At 42.8% G+C, this 16,423-nt stretch overlaps 2 protein-coding genes across 2 annotated transcripts in view; one reads left to right on the plus strand and one right to left on the minus strand.

The window, feature by feature from the left end:
* LOC113066531 (gastrula zinc finger protein XlCGF57.1-like) overlaps positions 1-16,423 on the minus strand; it is a 1,043,158-nt gene that overhangs the window by 873,296 nt on the left and 153,439 nt on the right. The gene's annotated exons all lie outside the window — the stretch shown is intronic.
* The window catches only part of LOC113065872 (von Willebrand factor A domain-containing protein 7-like), a 38,690-nt gene that overhangs the window by 7,904 nt on the left and 14,363 nt on the right, over positions 1-16,423 (plus strand). The window contains exons 5-13 of the mRNA XM_026237427.1: positions 4,560-4,673; positions 4,766-4,952; positions 5,151-5,311; positions 5,479-5,591; positions 5,693-5,809; positions 5,919-6,137; positions 11,336-11,468; positions 11,553-11,705; positions 16,284-16,376. Of these exons, the coding sequence (XP_026093212.1) occupies positions 4,560-4,673; positions 4,766-4,952; positions 5,151-5,311; positions 5,479-5,591; positions 5,693-5,809; positions 5,919-6,137; positions 11,336-11,468; positions 11,553-11,705; positions 16,284-16,376 (1,290 nt within the window). The remainder of the gene's footprint in view (positions 1-4,559; positions 4,674-4,765; positions 4,953-5,150; positions 5,312-5,478; positions 5,592-5,692; positions 5,810-5,918; positions 6,138-11,335; positions 11,469-11,552; positions 11,706-16,283; positions 16,377-16,423) is intronic.

The following is a 16,423-nucleotide window of genomic DNA, read 5'->3' on the forward strand; positions in this document are numbered from 1 at the left end:
TGTTAACGGATTCCAGTTGCATTCCAGGAGCGTTGTGTCTGTACCAGTGCAGCGATCGTTTACATACCGAGCAGCGGACTGCAAACGCGTCATATATGTAAAAGCACATCGAGTCCGTGCTGCACCACATACGTAACACACATGAACTGCACACGCACTGCAGACGGAGTATGTGTGAAACAGGTGTGAGCAGGGCTGTAGCTGGGGTCAGTGGGGCCCCGGTGAAGGTTGTACCAGTGGGCCCTATTTGAAATTGTTTAATTTGTATGTTCGTTTATTTTTATTTAGTTGTGCTATTTACACAATGTTTTCAAGTTTGTAGGTGTCAAGGTACAGAAACCAAATAATTAAATGTAAAAAAGCACTGGATAGTCTTCAATGTAAAAATGAAATATACAATCAAATCTACATTTATTCAGACACCTTCAACATGTCTCACATTATTACAGTTTTGCTATTTATATCAAAAAAATATATCTAGTGTCTGAATAATTTTAGGTTGGACTGTTAAAACTACAAAGTAGTCAAGAGCAGTGAGTGATTTTCATTTTCATTTTCTTGGATTAACATTACAGCAGCCAGTAGCTAAATTAGGCGCGGTCACTTTAAGAGGCGATGAACGCATCCAATATAATACACATCCCATTTTTTCCTCAACTGTTTACTTTCACTTAAGAAATATCTTTTTTTTCTAGCATAATTTCCAATATTTTGTATGTATTTGTCGTCACAAGAGCAAAAATAAGCAAATTCGATGTTCAAGTGTTTTGAGACGCCTTTCTCTGCGTGAGCCCTGAACAACAGAACACAGCAGTGCTGAATTGGGCTCTTTCACATATTTTTGTTTGTTCAAACTTCGATTTGTATTTGTTCATTCAGGTGCAGGAGGGACTTCGAGGAGAACTTAGCAGAAGAGAGCTCGGTTCAGTGTCGCTTTCTGTGATACGCGGCTCTCTCTCTCTCTCTCCGTACTGAACATAGCACGCGAGTAACCAGCTCTGTTCAGCTTTTCCGTGTCTTGTGTTTGGATGCTTTAATGTTTAAATCGACAAGCGGTATGGCTTAATAACACATGAAAAAGATAAGCTTTCGTGACGATGCGCAGCAGTGGCCCGTCAACTGTCCTGAGCATCTTTTTAGGCTGGCCTCAGCTAGTCGGTTATATAAAATATCAAGGTGAAAATCATCATAGCTTGCTTAGTATAGACCCAGCTCCCAACCCAACTTTGAGAATAGATTAACGGCAATAATTTTTTTTTTAATGCCCGAAAAGACTCTCACGTTAACGCAGCACCCACCACTAATATATATATATATATATATATGTATGTATGTATGTATATATATATATATATATATATATATATATATATAATAAAAGCTATATAATTTAAAACAAGACAAGATGTCTGTTAATTATTATACTCTTAAGTTCAGGACTCTCGCGGAGATAAGTGGGTGGAACGAACAAGCCCTCATAACCACCTATCATCAGGGATTGGTTCCACAAGTGCGGTTGCATCTCACTGCATACGAGGGTACCATCAGGCTTCATCCAGCTCTCCATCCGCTTCGCCACTTGTATACATTCGTGTCTCGAAGCGCACCAGGGCCAGCCTCAGCACAGAATCCGTCAGCACTCCAGAATCAGCCCACGAACCCTTGCAACTGGACACTACTTGAATGACAGTGACTGAATGGCAGAGAGGGCTGACCTAGAATCTGTGTTTATACTGTGGATCCCCAGGGCATATTCTCTCCATGTGCCCCATATGCCCTCCTCGTCAGATGAATCAGATGAAGCCACTCACCACTGTTGTAACACTTACTGCTGCTGATGTTTCCATTCCACTCAATGCACTCCTCAATTCTGGGTCAGCCGGCAACTTCATCTCTGGCTCCCTCTGATGTCAGCTTAACCTCACAACCATGGTGACACCGTCTGCCTATCAAATACACTCAGTAACTGGAAGACTGCTAAGCAAGATACAGGTTCGCCATAGTGTCAGCCCACTTCTAATGCAAATCGGCATACTACACATAGAGAAAATTTAACTGCTGGTTCTGGAGTCTGGAATCCACCGCTGACGTGAATCCTTGGGCATCCGTGGTTAGAGCAGCACAAACCCAGTCATCTCATGGAGATCAGGCAAAAACCTGAAATGGGGCAACAACTGTTTCCAGGACTGCCTGTCCAAGTTTCCTGTCCCATCCTCTCCGCTTCCTGAACAGCTTTCTGTCTGCGCCACATCTATTGAAAGCCCAATGGAGAAATGGTCCGTGGATATACCCTCGTGTTACGCCCCCTTCAGTAACTTCTTCCACACCGGCCATGGGACTGCGCCATTGATCTGCTTCCAGGTGCGCCAGTGCCAAAAGGAAGGATCTATGCCCTTTCCATACCGGAGGAGAAGGACATCTGTCTTCACCAAGTTGGACCTCCACAGCAATCTGAGGGGGTCAAGTGGATACGTGAGGGGGACGAGTGGAAGACAGCTTTCATCAGACCCACTGGACACTATGAATACCTTGTGATGCCATATGGCCTGGTCAACGCTCCCTCCGTATTCCAGAATTTCATCCATGAGGTGCTCCGGGAGTTCCTCCACAAATTTGTCCTGCTCTACATCGATGACATCTTAATCTGGTCACGGAGCTTGACCGAACATCGTCACCAAGTTGCGGAGGTCCTGAAACGCCAGAGAAAAATACCAACTCTACGTGAAAGTGGAAAAGTGCTCCTTCCATCAGCCCTCAGTGCAGTTCCTTGGCTACAACATGGACAGCAGTGGCATACGGATGGATTGGGGGAAGGTGGATGAAATCAGGAACTGGCCAACACCCTCTACTATCAGAGAACTCCAACGATTCCTCGGCTTCTCCAACTTCTACCACCACTTCATCCAAGACTACAGCTCCATTACCAGTCCCCTTACAAGCCTCCTCCGGAATAAGCCCAAGTCTTTGTCCTGGACCCCTGCAGCCACGGAAGCCTTCAACAACCGTTAAGAAGCCTTCACTACCGTTCCACTCCTGGTCCATCCTGACCCCGACAGGCCCTTCAATGTGGAAGTCAATGCCTCCACCACAAGAGTTGAAGAGGTGCTTTCCCAGCAGCAGGGGAACCCCAGGAAACTCCACCCATGTGCCTTCTTCTCCCGTAAGCTCAATCCAGCGGAGGCCAATTATGACATCGGCAACCGCAAACTTCTGGCCATCAAGCTAGCACTCGAGGAGTGGAGGCATTGGCTGGAGGGAGCAAGACATCCGCTTCAGGTGCTGTCAGACCATATGAACTTGGAGTATCTGTGAATGGCCAAGAGACTTAACCCCCAGCAAGCCCATTGGGCTTTGTTCTCTACCCGTTTCAACTACACGATTTCATATCATCCCGTATCCAAGATTGTTAAGGCTGACGCCTTGTCTCGTTGTTACTCACCCGAGGAAAGCCCTGAAGAACCTGACACGATACTTCCCGAAAAGCTCATTGTCAGCCCGATCTCCTGGTCCATGGAAATCGTACCCTCCTCCGATACCTCCACCAATGCTCCACCGGTTGCCCACCAGGCTTACAGTACATCAACAGGACACGGTGCACTCCACTCATCCACTCTGGTCACACCTCACTAAGCACTGGCCACCCGGGGGTCAATGAAACCCTCTCGCTGCTAAAAGAGGACATTGTGTCAGACAGAAGACCTCAGTTCATCTCGCGAGTCTGGAAGGCCTTCTTCTCACTCCTAGGTGTGGCTGTCAGCCTATGATCAGGGTACCATCCGCAGTGGAACAGGCAGACAGAGAGGAAGATCAAAGAGATCGGTCACTTCCTCTGTACCTTCTGTCATAACCACCAGGACTCTTGGAACCAGTACCTGGGATGGGCCGAGTACACACAAAATCCCTGCACTAGCCATCCACCGGACTCTCCCTCCTATTTCCACTGTGAGTGTGTGTGTGTGTGTCTCCCTTGTCCTCTTCTTGTCCACACTTTTTGACCAACGATGTAGACAGGAGGCTTCGACCGGTGGCGATCGGCCTTAGCCTTGGTGTGCGCTCCCACCTGATGAAGGGTCTCTTCAACGACATAGAGCTACTCTTCAACTGTGATAGAGCTAAACTATCGATTAATAAACTATTAATAAACTGTCCTTATCAGCAGTTTATTAATACCAAGGTTGCACACTACTCAGATTTTTGTTGTGCTAAAGATACTGGATTGCATTATAAATGACCGGCTAGATAAGTTTGAAACGTCACCTATAGAATTTCATTTGTATACACTTCTTTATAGTTTAACAATCTATGGACCTGTGAATAACACATCCTAGAAAGACATTCAGGATTCAGGGAATAATGCAATTGAATTTCTTACTGAATTGTACCTTAGTAATTTTCCCTTTTCGTATTTCTAATTCAAACTTTCTGGGAGATGTAATTCATTTAATTCAAATTCCATCTCCAAAACTTAAAGGGAGTGAATTCATACAAATTTACCCAACTCTGATTATTATAAAAAATATTGGTCCAGTTCAACTCTAATTGGATTTATATATTTAAAGGAGCCAGACCTACTTGTAGAAACTGTGATGATGACTGTAGTGGCAACATCCTGAAAGACATCATAGATGAGAAAAAACTGACATCAGGATACTTTGGATTGAAAAAGAAACCTGGTACTGAATTCATACTATCATTTATAACCTAATCAAATTTTAAAAATGCATACAATTGTTTCACACTAATAAATCTTTTTTGAATATTGCAGGGAAATGTAGCCATGGAGGTTTCTTAGACTTTTCAAGTTTATCAGAACCTAGAGGTGGAATCAACAAAGATACACACTCATCCAGCCATGGTGACCTTCATGAAGATGCTGCAAGAGTGGCTATTGCTGCGACCAGAGAGCTCCTGGAGGACATAAGAGGTTTCCTGGGAGACTCTGACTTTTTGAGGTTGGCCGACTTAAAAAAAATGTTTCATGCCTGCTGATTGAATGAATAACTACATCTCTTATTCAGAGATTACTGATAGTTGTTGACCAAAGGCCAAAATAATATAATGTCTTTGAATTAAAATAAAATGGTGTTTTACATGTTTTTACATGAATTTAAGATAGATTTTCTTTCTCTTTTTTGGTCACTTACTCTTAGATTGATGGGATTCTCTCAGAGTTCAGTTCTTTGCTTTGCTATTGATACCACAGGCAGCATGGGTGATGACATTGATGAAGTACAACGAGTCACTTTTGACATCACAGACAGAATGAGAGACACTGTGTCAGAGTACATTCTGGTGCCATTTAATGACCCTGGTTAGACACATTTTTATTTATTGTTTCTTCATTTCACAGAGAATGTGTGTGTACCGTTACAGAAATTACAGACATCTCAACTCAAAACTACATACAACTACTAATTAGCGAGGAAACAAATTTATTATTAATATTATTTGATAACTGACTCTTTTACACTCCCAAAGACTTTGGACCGCTAATAAGAACAACAGATCCTGATGAGTTCAAATTACAGATTAATGCTCTTCAACCCCATGATGGAGGAGACGCACCAGAGCTCTGCCTCTCAGGACTCCGGGTATGAGAACATCAATGAGTTTATTGCTTTAATTATGGTAATCAAACCAACTTCTACTTATGTCCTATACAACATACTTATATTATTTATTTAATTTCCAGCTGGCTCTGACTGGCTCTCCTCCCCAGACTAAAATATTTGTTTTCACGGATGCTGATGCAAAGGACAAAGAGTTAAAAAGCACTGTGTTGGCATTGATTGAAAGCACAAAGTCTGTAGTACGTATTACAAGTTCCTTTTCATAATATGGACATAAGACATTTTGCCAGATCTAAATAAATGAGTTTGTCAGTCAGTAAGTCACATTTTCTCTTTTACTTTTTATAGGTGAACTTCATGCTGACTAATGGTTTTGCTGCTCGTCGGAGAAGAAGTGTGGATCTGAATCAAGGACAGTATCAGAATTACTCCACCAGGATCTCCAATCCCTTAAATCAGGTTTATGAGGATTTAGCGCTGGCCTCTGGAGGGCAGGCGATTGAAGTTACCAAAGCAACACTTCCCCACGCCACCAGAATAATAGTGGATGCCTCCACATCTTCTCTAGTAATGAAATCATTATCTAAAACCTTTAAAGTATTTGTGTTATTATGTATTTCTGTAATGACGCGGAGGCGGCGTTAGAATCCATGTGCAGTTTAATAACATCCACAGCAGACAAATCCAAACAGTAGGCAGAGAATCATAATTGTAGAAGGCAGAGAATCATACACAGATAGGCAGTCCAATCCAAACAACAAGACAGTGGGCAAATCCAAAGGCAGAGACGAGGAAACCAGGCAAAGATCATACACAATAAGGCAAACTATGGCAATGGGAAAACGCTTGGTAAGGCAGACAGGCTGGCAATACTTCGCAACGTGATTGTGGTTGCAGCCATGCTTAAATGTCTATCAAACAGGAAGTACAAGAGAAGCAGAGGGAGTGGAACACAGTCAGTACTCAGGCGAGGGCTCCCTCTGCTGGCGTGGCGTTACAGAATCCCCCCCCCCACGAGCGCCTCCTGGCGCTCTACGAGGACGCCCCCGTGGTCGCGGTGCTGGACGATCGGGTCTGGCTTGATGAAATTCCTGAATTAACGAAGGATCCAGTATGTCGTGGGTGGCCACCCATGATCTCTCCTCTGGACCGTAGCCCTCCCAGTCCACCAAGTATTGATCGTCTGGAGTCCAACAACTCCTTTACCGCATAAGCCGGGGTTCCATCAATGTCCAGCGGTGGAGGTGGCTCCTGGTTCTCGACGTTGGGGTCAGTATTCGGGTGGAATGGTTTCAGGAGGGAGACATGGAAGGAGGGGGAGATACGGTAGTTAACGGGCAGCTCCAGTTCATAAGTGACCGCATTAATCTGTCGTAAGATTTTAAATGGGCCTACGTACCGTGGGCTGAGTTTCTTGCTGGGCAGCCGCAACTTGAGGTCCCGAGTGGAGAGCCAGACCCTTTGTCCAGGTTGGTAGGGGGGATGTGGACGACGTCGTCGATTAGCTTGGGCTTCCTGACTCCTGATGGCTCTTTGCAGACGTACATGAGCACTGTCCCATACCCTCTCGCTACGACGAATCCAGTCGTCGACTGCAGGTACTAGTGATGGTTCTCCAGACCACGGGAACATTGGGGGTTGGTATCCTAGCACACACTGGAACGGTGTAAGGCCTGTGGATGAATGCCTTAATGAATTTTGTGCATACTCTGCCCATGGAAGGAACTCTGACCACCGATGCTGCTCACGTCCACAGTATGATCTGAGGTATCTGCCAATTTCCTGATTCAGTCTCTGCACTTGTCCATTCGATTGAGGGTGGTAACCTGAAGTTAAACTGACATTAATGTCCAATTGTTTACAAAATGCTCTCCATACCTGAGACGTAAATTGTGGTCCTCGATCAGAGACAATATCTTCGGGGATACCGTACATCCTGAAGACGTTGTGGAACATCGCTTGAGCTGTATCCATAGCTGTGGGAAGACCTTTCAGAGGTATGAGTCTGCATCCCTTAGAGAAGCGGTCAATGATTACAAGGATTGTGGTGAAATTATCAGATGGGGGTAGATCGGTGACAAAGTCAATGGATAGGTGTGACCAAGGTCTCTGCGGTATGGGTAATGGTTGTAGCAGACCTGATGGGAGTTCTTTGGGAGTTTTTGACTGTGCACACACAGGACATGACTTGACGTAATTGGCTACATCTTTGATCATAGTAGGCCACCAGAAGGAATTCTGCGTGAGGTGTAGTGTGCGAGAGATACCTGGATGCCCTGAACACAGAGAAGTATGGACCCACTGTAAGACTCCTGGACGGAACATAGTGTTTATTAGCAGGACAACCTTGAGGTGTGGGTTCGTTGTGCTGTTCTTTTTGGATCTCATCCATTATGTCCCACGTGACTGGTGCTATGATGATGGACGGTGGCAGGATAGATTCAGGTTGATGATCGGTCAATGGGTGGTCATGTCTTCTGGACAGGGCGTCTGCCTTACTATTTTTACTGCCAGGGCGGTAAGTCACTGCAAATTGGAACCTGGCAAAAAACAAGGACCAGCGAGCCTGGCGAGGATTTAATCTTTTAGCACTCTTTATATATTCGAGGTTCTTATGATCGGTGATTACCTGGAAGGGGTGAGCGGAACCCTCCAACCAGTGCCTCCATTCATCAATGGCTGCCTTCATAGCCAGTAGCTCTTTGTTTCCGACATCATAGTTTCGCTCAGCATCTGTGAGTTTCCTGGAGAAGTAAGCACAGGGGTAGAGCCTGCCTGGTTGTCCGTGGCGTTGAGAGAGTACTGCACCGATCCCACAATCGGAGGCATCAACTTCCAGTATAAATGGCAAGTTGGGGTCAGGGTGTTTCAGGATAGGTGCTGTGGAAAAGCTGTTCTTGAGGTTAGCGAATGCCTGTGTAGCTTGATCAGTCCATTTCAACTTGGATGGCTTTCCCTTTAATAACGATGTCAAAGGTGCGGCTGTGATACTGTAGTTCCTTATGAAACGTCGGTAGAAATTTGCAAATCCTAGAAAGCGTTGAAGCTCTTTCACGGTGGTGGGTCGTGGCCATTCAGTGACTGCTTTGATCTTGGACTGATCCACTTCCACACCTTGATGGTTGATGTTGTAGCCTAGAAAAGAGGTTCTTGGTACATGGAATTCACATTTCTCTGCCTTGACATAGAGTTGATTTTCTAATAGCCTGGTAAGTACTGTTCTGACATGACCCTTGTGTTCCTCTTCAGACTTGGAGTAGATCAGGATATCATTAATGTAGACTATCACAAATTTGTTCAAGAGGTCCCTGAAAATCTCATTCATAAAGGACTGAAATACTGCAGGTGCATTGGCTAGCCCATACGGCATAACCTGGTACTCATAGTGCCCCCTAGTGGTCAAAAATGCAGTCTTCCATTCGTCACCTGCCCTGATCCTGATGAGGTTATAAGCACTTCTCAAGTCTAGTTTAGTGTAAATCTTGGCTTCCCTAAGTTGTTCAAGTGCTGCAGGAACGAGGGGCAGTGGATAACGGAACTTGACAGTAATATTGTTCAAACCTCTATAATCGATGCAGGGGCGTAGACCTCCATCCTTTTTCTCCACGAAGAAGAATCCTGCAGCAGCTGGGGAGGTGGATGGACGGATAAATCCAGAACTGAGAGCTTCTTCAACATATGCGTCCATAGCCTGACTTTCCGGAAGTGACAGTGGATAGATCTTACTCTTGGGTGGCATGGCGTTGGGTAGTAATTCTATGGCACAATCCCAAGGACGAAGAGGTGGTAGTTGAGTGGCCCTGGTTTTGAAGATCCTGATAATGGGGTGGTATGGTGACAAGCTTACACTCCGGACTTTCGACACTGGTAGTGAGACAGGGCTTAGAAAGGACGTTATTCAGGCATGTAGAAAAACAGAATTGTGACCAATGTTTGATCTCACCACTCTGCCAGGAGATGGCTGGGTCATGAACAGATAACCAGGGATATCCAAGGATAATTTCATGGCATGGTGAGTCGATGACATAGAACGTGATAGTTTCCTGGTGAAATAGGCCTACCTGCATCTTCATGGGTTGTGTTTGTTGAATTATACCACTTCCAATGGGTTTTTTATTCACGGCGTTTACCTTGATAGGTGGGTCACATGGTAGTACGGGGATGTGGTATGTTTCAGCAAGGTCTCGATGAATGAGGTTTAATGCTGAGCCGGAGTCTATCAGCGCCGTGAGTTCAAACGAGTTGTTTTCAGTAGTTATCTTAACCATGGTAGTCAGATTCTTGATATTGCGCTTGAAAACACTCACCCGACCATTATCCGTGTAGTCCCTCCGGGCTTTGAGCGGACACATTGCATTGCGATGGGCTGCACTACCGCAGTAGAAACATAATTTCTGGGTGACTCTTCTTGATCTCTCTTCTGATGACAGCCTGGTAACTCCTAGTTGCATGGCCTCAGAACTGGAATGATCATTGACATGACATGATTCAGACTTCTGCGTAGTTAAAGAGATAGGCACGGCGTTCGTAAACTTGGGTTGAGGGCGGTGAGTGCGGATGAGATTATCGATCCTGATAGCCAACGTGACATAATCAGAAAAGGAATAGTCCTCACCTTTGCAAGCGAGCTCTGCCTGTAGCTCCAGACTTAAACTGTGACGAAACATGGCCTTAAGTGCTACGTCGTTCCAACCACTCTGAGCAGCAATTGTTCTGAATTCGATAGCATGGTCGGCGGCCGATTTGCGGCCTTGAGTGAGTTGCAGTAGCCGAGTGGAAACATCCTTGCCCCCTGCTGGGTATTCAAACACATCTCTGAGTTGTTTTATGAAATATGAATAGGATGTTTGTAACATACGGTCGGTTTCCCAAACTGCTGCGGCCCACTCGATCGCTTTGCCCGTTAGTAGTGACATGAGGAATGCACACTTCTTCTCATCAGAGTCAAAGCTACCCTCTTGATACATGAAAAAGATCTCAACTTGCCGAATGAAACCTTTACATTGTTCAGCAGAACCGTTGAATCTATCAGGAAGAGCAAAGTGTACCTTTATGGGTGTGGGTGGTGGTAGCGATCGTAGATACTGTGTGAGATAGTCGTTAGCCACTTGAGCCTTAGCCAGTTGGTCACGGTACTCCGTGAGAATGTTGTTCTGATAAGCCAATGCGGCCTGTAGATCCGTTACTTCTGCTGGATTCTTCGGTGGCGAAGTATTATGTAATGACGCGGAGGCGGCGTTAGAATCCATGTGCAGTTTAATAACATCCACAGCAGACAAATCCAAACAGTAGGCAGAGAATCGTAATTGTAGAAGGCAGAGAATCATACACAGATAGGCAGTCCAATCCAAACAACAAGACAGTGGGCAAATCCAAAGGCAGAGACGAGGAAACCAGGCAAAGATCATACACAATAAGGAAAACTATGGCAATGGGAAAACGCTTGGTAAGGACGACAGGCTGGCAATACTTCGCAACGTGATTGTGGTTGCAGTCATGCTTAAATGTCTATCAAACAGGAAGTACAAGAGAAGCAGAGGGAGTGGAACACAGTCAGTACTCAGGCGAGGGCTCCCTCTGCTGGCGTGGCGTTACAATTTCTCAGTCACATGAATGGAAAATAATTCTTATACCATCCACAATATTGAAAAAAATAAATATATATATATATATATATATATATATATATATATATATATATATATATATATATATATAAGCGTTTTTTCATTGACTATCCAAAATATCTTATAATGTGTCTTCAGGTAACTGTTTTCCAAGCCGTGAGGAACCCAGGAAAAGAAGAATCCTTCTCTTTCATTGTGGACGATTCACTGCAAAATATGACCATCTACATTACAGGCACTTCTCTAGTGTTCACCATCACAAGCCCGTCAGGTGTTTAGACAAATACTGAGACAGGTATTGCATATGAGTTATAACATTATCAGCTATCTTTGATTCCATCATTTACCTCCACAGGTGATTCTCAGACCAATGAAGAATTAAATGGAACACTAGGGTTGGTTGAGCATGTTGGCAACTTTTACACAGTGCGTCTGTCTATACTTGATCAAGTAGGCCTTTGGAACATCAACATTGCCTCTTTACAGCCCTACACCATCAAAGTGCTTGGTAACTTTTTAGTTTTACATCTCTTTCATTTACAAATGAACATAAGGCACTAGTAGTACACCCAAAAATTTAAATTGTAATTTACTCACCGTCATGCTTTCTTTCTTCAGTGGATCACAAAATAAGACATTTATGAATGTGTGTGCTTTTTTATGCAAATGTCAATGGAGTCCAGAACTACACTGGACACCACTGACTTTCACAACCCAGGCTCATGGAAAAACGCGACTGGTGGAACAGTTAAAGGGGGGGTGAAATGCTCGTTTTCACTCAATCTCCTGTTAATCTTGAGTACCTATAGAGTAGTACTGCATCCTTCATAACTCCAAAAAGTCTTTAGTTTTATTATATTTATAAGAGAAAGATAGTCTGTACCGATTTTTCCTGGAAAAACACGAGCGGCTGGAGGCGTGACGTGTGGGCGGAGCTAAAGAATCACGAGTGCGAGTAGGCTTTTGTGTTGAGAGCGTTTGGAAGCTGTGACATTACCGTGAGGATAAAAACATCATCCAAAACAAACCATGGCTTACAGTCAGATTCAGCGTATATTTATGATCCAGAATCAGATCCAGAGGCTGAAATTTAACAAGAGCAGCATCAGCAACAACGTCTCTATGTGGTATGTACTAAAACTGTATATATTTGCTTAGCGGTTTTGGAAAATGACTAAGTTCCACTTTATGTCGTCTTTATTTTATTTTATTTTTTAAAGGTGTACATGTGGAAAGTGCAGTTTGATGACAACATCGCATGTTGTTTACTTGATGTGCTTACGCACCGATAGCTAAGTTAACAACACAGAGATATTTTAAGCAGTTTTACTCACCGCCTGCGGTTCCAACACACGATCGTGACCCTTTTTCGTTGGGACTGCATTATCCTTAAGAAATAAACGATACGCAAATCCGGCGTCACTGGACCTTGTTTGTAAAACAAACATCTTCGAAATGCAGGGAACAAACACAAACACTTGCACAACTCCGTTGATGCTCTGTAAAAATAAACTCCATCCACTGGTCCCTTAATGCTGTTTTTTTTTGGTAATCTGTGCAGGGTTGTCTTGCCCTGGCAACCAAAAACACACTTCTTTTGTGACATTTGGCGACGCTCTGGCTCTGATCAGTGAAGTCTGTTGTGCTCTCAGTGCTCTGCTATACGGGAGCGTGCGCTCTTCCGGCAGAAGTGCCTCAGGACCCATATAAGGAAATTCCGTTCCATCTAACGTCACACAGAGCCATACTCGAAAAAAACTTTCCGAAACTTGTGACAAACCGGAAGGAGTATTTTTGGAAAAGAAATACTCCTTCCAACGTACAACTTAATTTTTGAAACTTTGTCCATGTTTAGCATGGGAATCCAACTCTTTAACAGTGTAAAAAACTCAGTATGCATGAAATAGCATTTCACATCCCCTTTAAGCAAAACATATATTATGGTGATTCTTGGACATATAACAACACGTTCAACAATTTATTATGCTTATTGTTGTATCGCTGCAGGTTAATGCTCTGTCGTGTTTAAAAATAATATCACCTATATACTAACCCTGCCCTACACCTAACTGATCGTGTTAAAAAAAGCCAAAACCATGGTAGCATGCTTCTACAAATCTTTCATAAAGGTTTGTGTTTCATGGTACTCGTACCAAAGTACTTTAACTGTAATGCTGTACCAGGTGAGCTACTGAGCATGTTTACTACTTCAGAAAAGCCATCTGTGATGCAACTGTCAAAATCAAGCACTATATTAAATGTGTTTTGATGTCACAACATATCATTGTATACAGAACTGCAAAAAAAGAAAAAAAAGTCTTTATCAATTGATAGTAGGGATGCACCGGTTCACCGGCCATAAATCAGAAGCGGACAGTTTTTGCTTAAAATACGCAATCAGCAATCGCGTATTTTAGTCTTTTTGGTCTTTTTTCCAGCCGATTTTTCCGGAAGTGCGCCCGCGTGCACAGACTTCATTGCAATCATTCGCTATCTTGTAATTTGTGTGGAAGTATTTTTAAATCTGTGAGCCGGACACTGGCAGCCGTTCATTACTGGAAGTGCAGAGCTTCACGTCTGAGGCACAGATAGCAGGAAGCAACAGCCGACTGCACAAAATAAGAGTCCCTTTCCTGCTCACTGGATCTGCGCGAGCTCAATGTACCTGTCCGCACGCTGCACCACCGGAGACAGTGAAGCAATGTTCAGCTCAACTTCTCGCGTGTTGGATGAGAAACGAAACAGACTAAACTGACAAAACTGAATTTTTTTTGTAAAGTAGAACTTGTATACACGTTTGAAAAGCCAGAAGTAAATGTCAGTTCTGTATAGGATGATTATTTTTATTTTTCCTTAAAATTACATTGACTTAATTTGATTTAAAAAATCACCTGCTGGAGCACAAAAAAAAAAAGTGTTTCATTCATCCAATGAAAAATTTGTAGGATAATGATTCACATATATATTTTTTAACTTGAGACAATAGTTATTTATTTTTTATTGGCTCAAGTACAAAAATATATTGATGTGAATCATTACCCTAATTCTTTTTAATTGGATGAATGAAACACTTTGCATCTTTGTTTATTCGCACCATCATTATTTGATTTTAACATTTTGGAATAATTTATTTACATAGCATACTTTTATTTGGTCTCACTGTTATTTTTATTTAAAACCAAATTTAAAAAGTAAAATACTGAATGCTGATTAAGAAACATCTTATTGAATGTGTGTTGACTATGCAGTTGTTACCTTTAATTTCACATGGTTACAGTTAATCTTTTCATTTGAGGACAGTTCTCTGTAGTTTCAACACAATTCAAAAACAAAAGCTAAATGCTAATGTCTGTACCATCTATGTTTGTATTGAATGTAGGCTACTTACTGTGCAGTTACTGCCGTTAATTTGACATGGTAACGGTTATTGTTTTCAATAGCCAAAACCTGTTTGGTCTATTAAATACTAAACATCTTGTTTATGTATACTTTCCTTCTTTCTTGTTTGTTGCTTAAAGATAAAAAAAAAAAAAAAAAAAACGGAAATCAGTATCAGAATCGGCCAGTTTGCTTGTAAAAATATCGGTATAGGAATCGGACATGAAAAATCACCCCTTAAAGGGATAGTTCACTTTCAAATTAAATTTTGGTATGTTTTAGCTTACCTCATGGACATCCAAGATTTAGGTGTTTTTGTTTCCGCAGTAGTTTCCATTTTGATATTTTTAGGTCAAACGGTTCTTGTCTGTGACTCATATAATGCAGGTCTATGGTCACCACCTCAAAGAGCATGCACAGAGGAGTCCAAATTAAACAATTCCCCATCGTAAGTACCCATTGATGACCTAAGACATGAAACGATCGGTTTGTGTAAGAAAACGAACAGTATTTATATCGTTTTTACCTCTTCTACACAACCACATCCAGCTGATCTGAGTGCACGAGTGCTTCCTGATGTGACGGGTGCGCTCTCTGGCTTAGTCTGCGCAAGTGCAGAAAGCCCCGGATGTGATCTCTCACACGTGTACATCACTCATTGCTTACTGTTTACCACACGATACACCAGCAATCTGCACTGTCTGAAATATAATGCAGTAATTGTAATTAATTAATTGGCTTATAATGCAGCCTATAATCTTTGCGATTATAATAAAGATACAACACATTACTCACTTTATTGACATCATGCCATTGGGTCCCTCTGGCATTGGACGTCGCCTCCAGTTTATACGTGGCAAACTAAACACAACATGCAAAACGCTGCGTCTCAACAGTGGAGAAAACTCAGGATCTTCAGTCAGGCAGGTGTGTGATGCGATACTGTCAATGTCCTCGTTGTCGTCTTGTTGTTCCATTCGTGACAACATATGCTCTCCACTTCTGTTGGCATCTCACAACACTTGCTACTAAAACACCACCAATTTTGAAGAGATCTCTGTCTCTCTGAGGCTTGAAGACGTGTTGCTGCAGCGGATCGCTCCTCAGTACTTGGTCTGTGTATTCTGGTTCAAATAAATATGGTTGTGAAAAAAATTCAACGTTGTCTGTTGATATATCAAAATCGTCTTCCATTGCAATTTCCTGTACGTCTAAATATGAACTTGAGGTAAGCTAAAATATACCAAAATGTAATCTGAAAGTGAACTTAAGTTTAAGTTCAAATTAAGTTTAATCTTAATTTGTGTGAAACTGCATTGTTGCTGGCAAGTTGTTGGTGTTTTACTGCCACTACTGCTCATTTCAGCTGGAAACTACATGTTTATGTACATTTTGGGAGTTTCACACAAATGTATTCCAGTGGTCTTAAACTCAACTGCTCTGCACAGTGCATCTCCAACCATAATCAAACACACCAGATCCATTTAATCAAGGTCTTCAGGATCACTAGAAACTTCCAAGCAGGTGTGAGTTGGAACTGGTCGGAGCTGTGGGCCTCCAGGAATTTAGTTTGAGACTTTGAGATTAGTTCCAGTGAGCCTATAGGTTGGAATTTGAGGTTTAGAATGACAGGATGGTGTATAAAAACAAAGACATATGGTTTTTGTATAAACCATCTCTAAGAGCCATTTACTTACTGTATCATCAGGCCAAAGTGACATTGACTTCCTCTTCAACTTCGTGGAGCTAAGTGAAGGTGCTCATTCAGGCTACAGTGTATTGAGTGGCAGACTCCCAGAAAGTGAGTGAACATAAGACCAATAAGCAACTTTTAAGCTCCTTGTATTT

The sequence above is a fragment of the Carassius auratus genome, chromosome 4 (assembly GCF_003368295.1).
Source record: "Carassius auratus strain Wakin chromosome 4, ASM336829v1, whole genome shotgun sequence".
Taxonomy (NCBI): domain Eukaryota; kingdom Metazoa; phylum Chordata; class Actinopteri; order Cypriniformes; family Cyprinidae; genus Carassius; species Carassius auratus.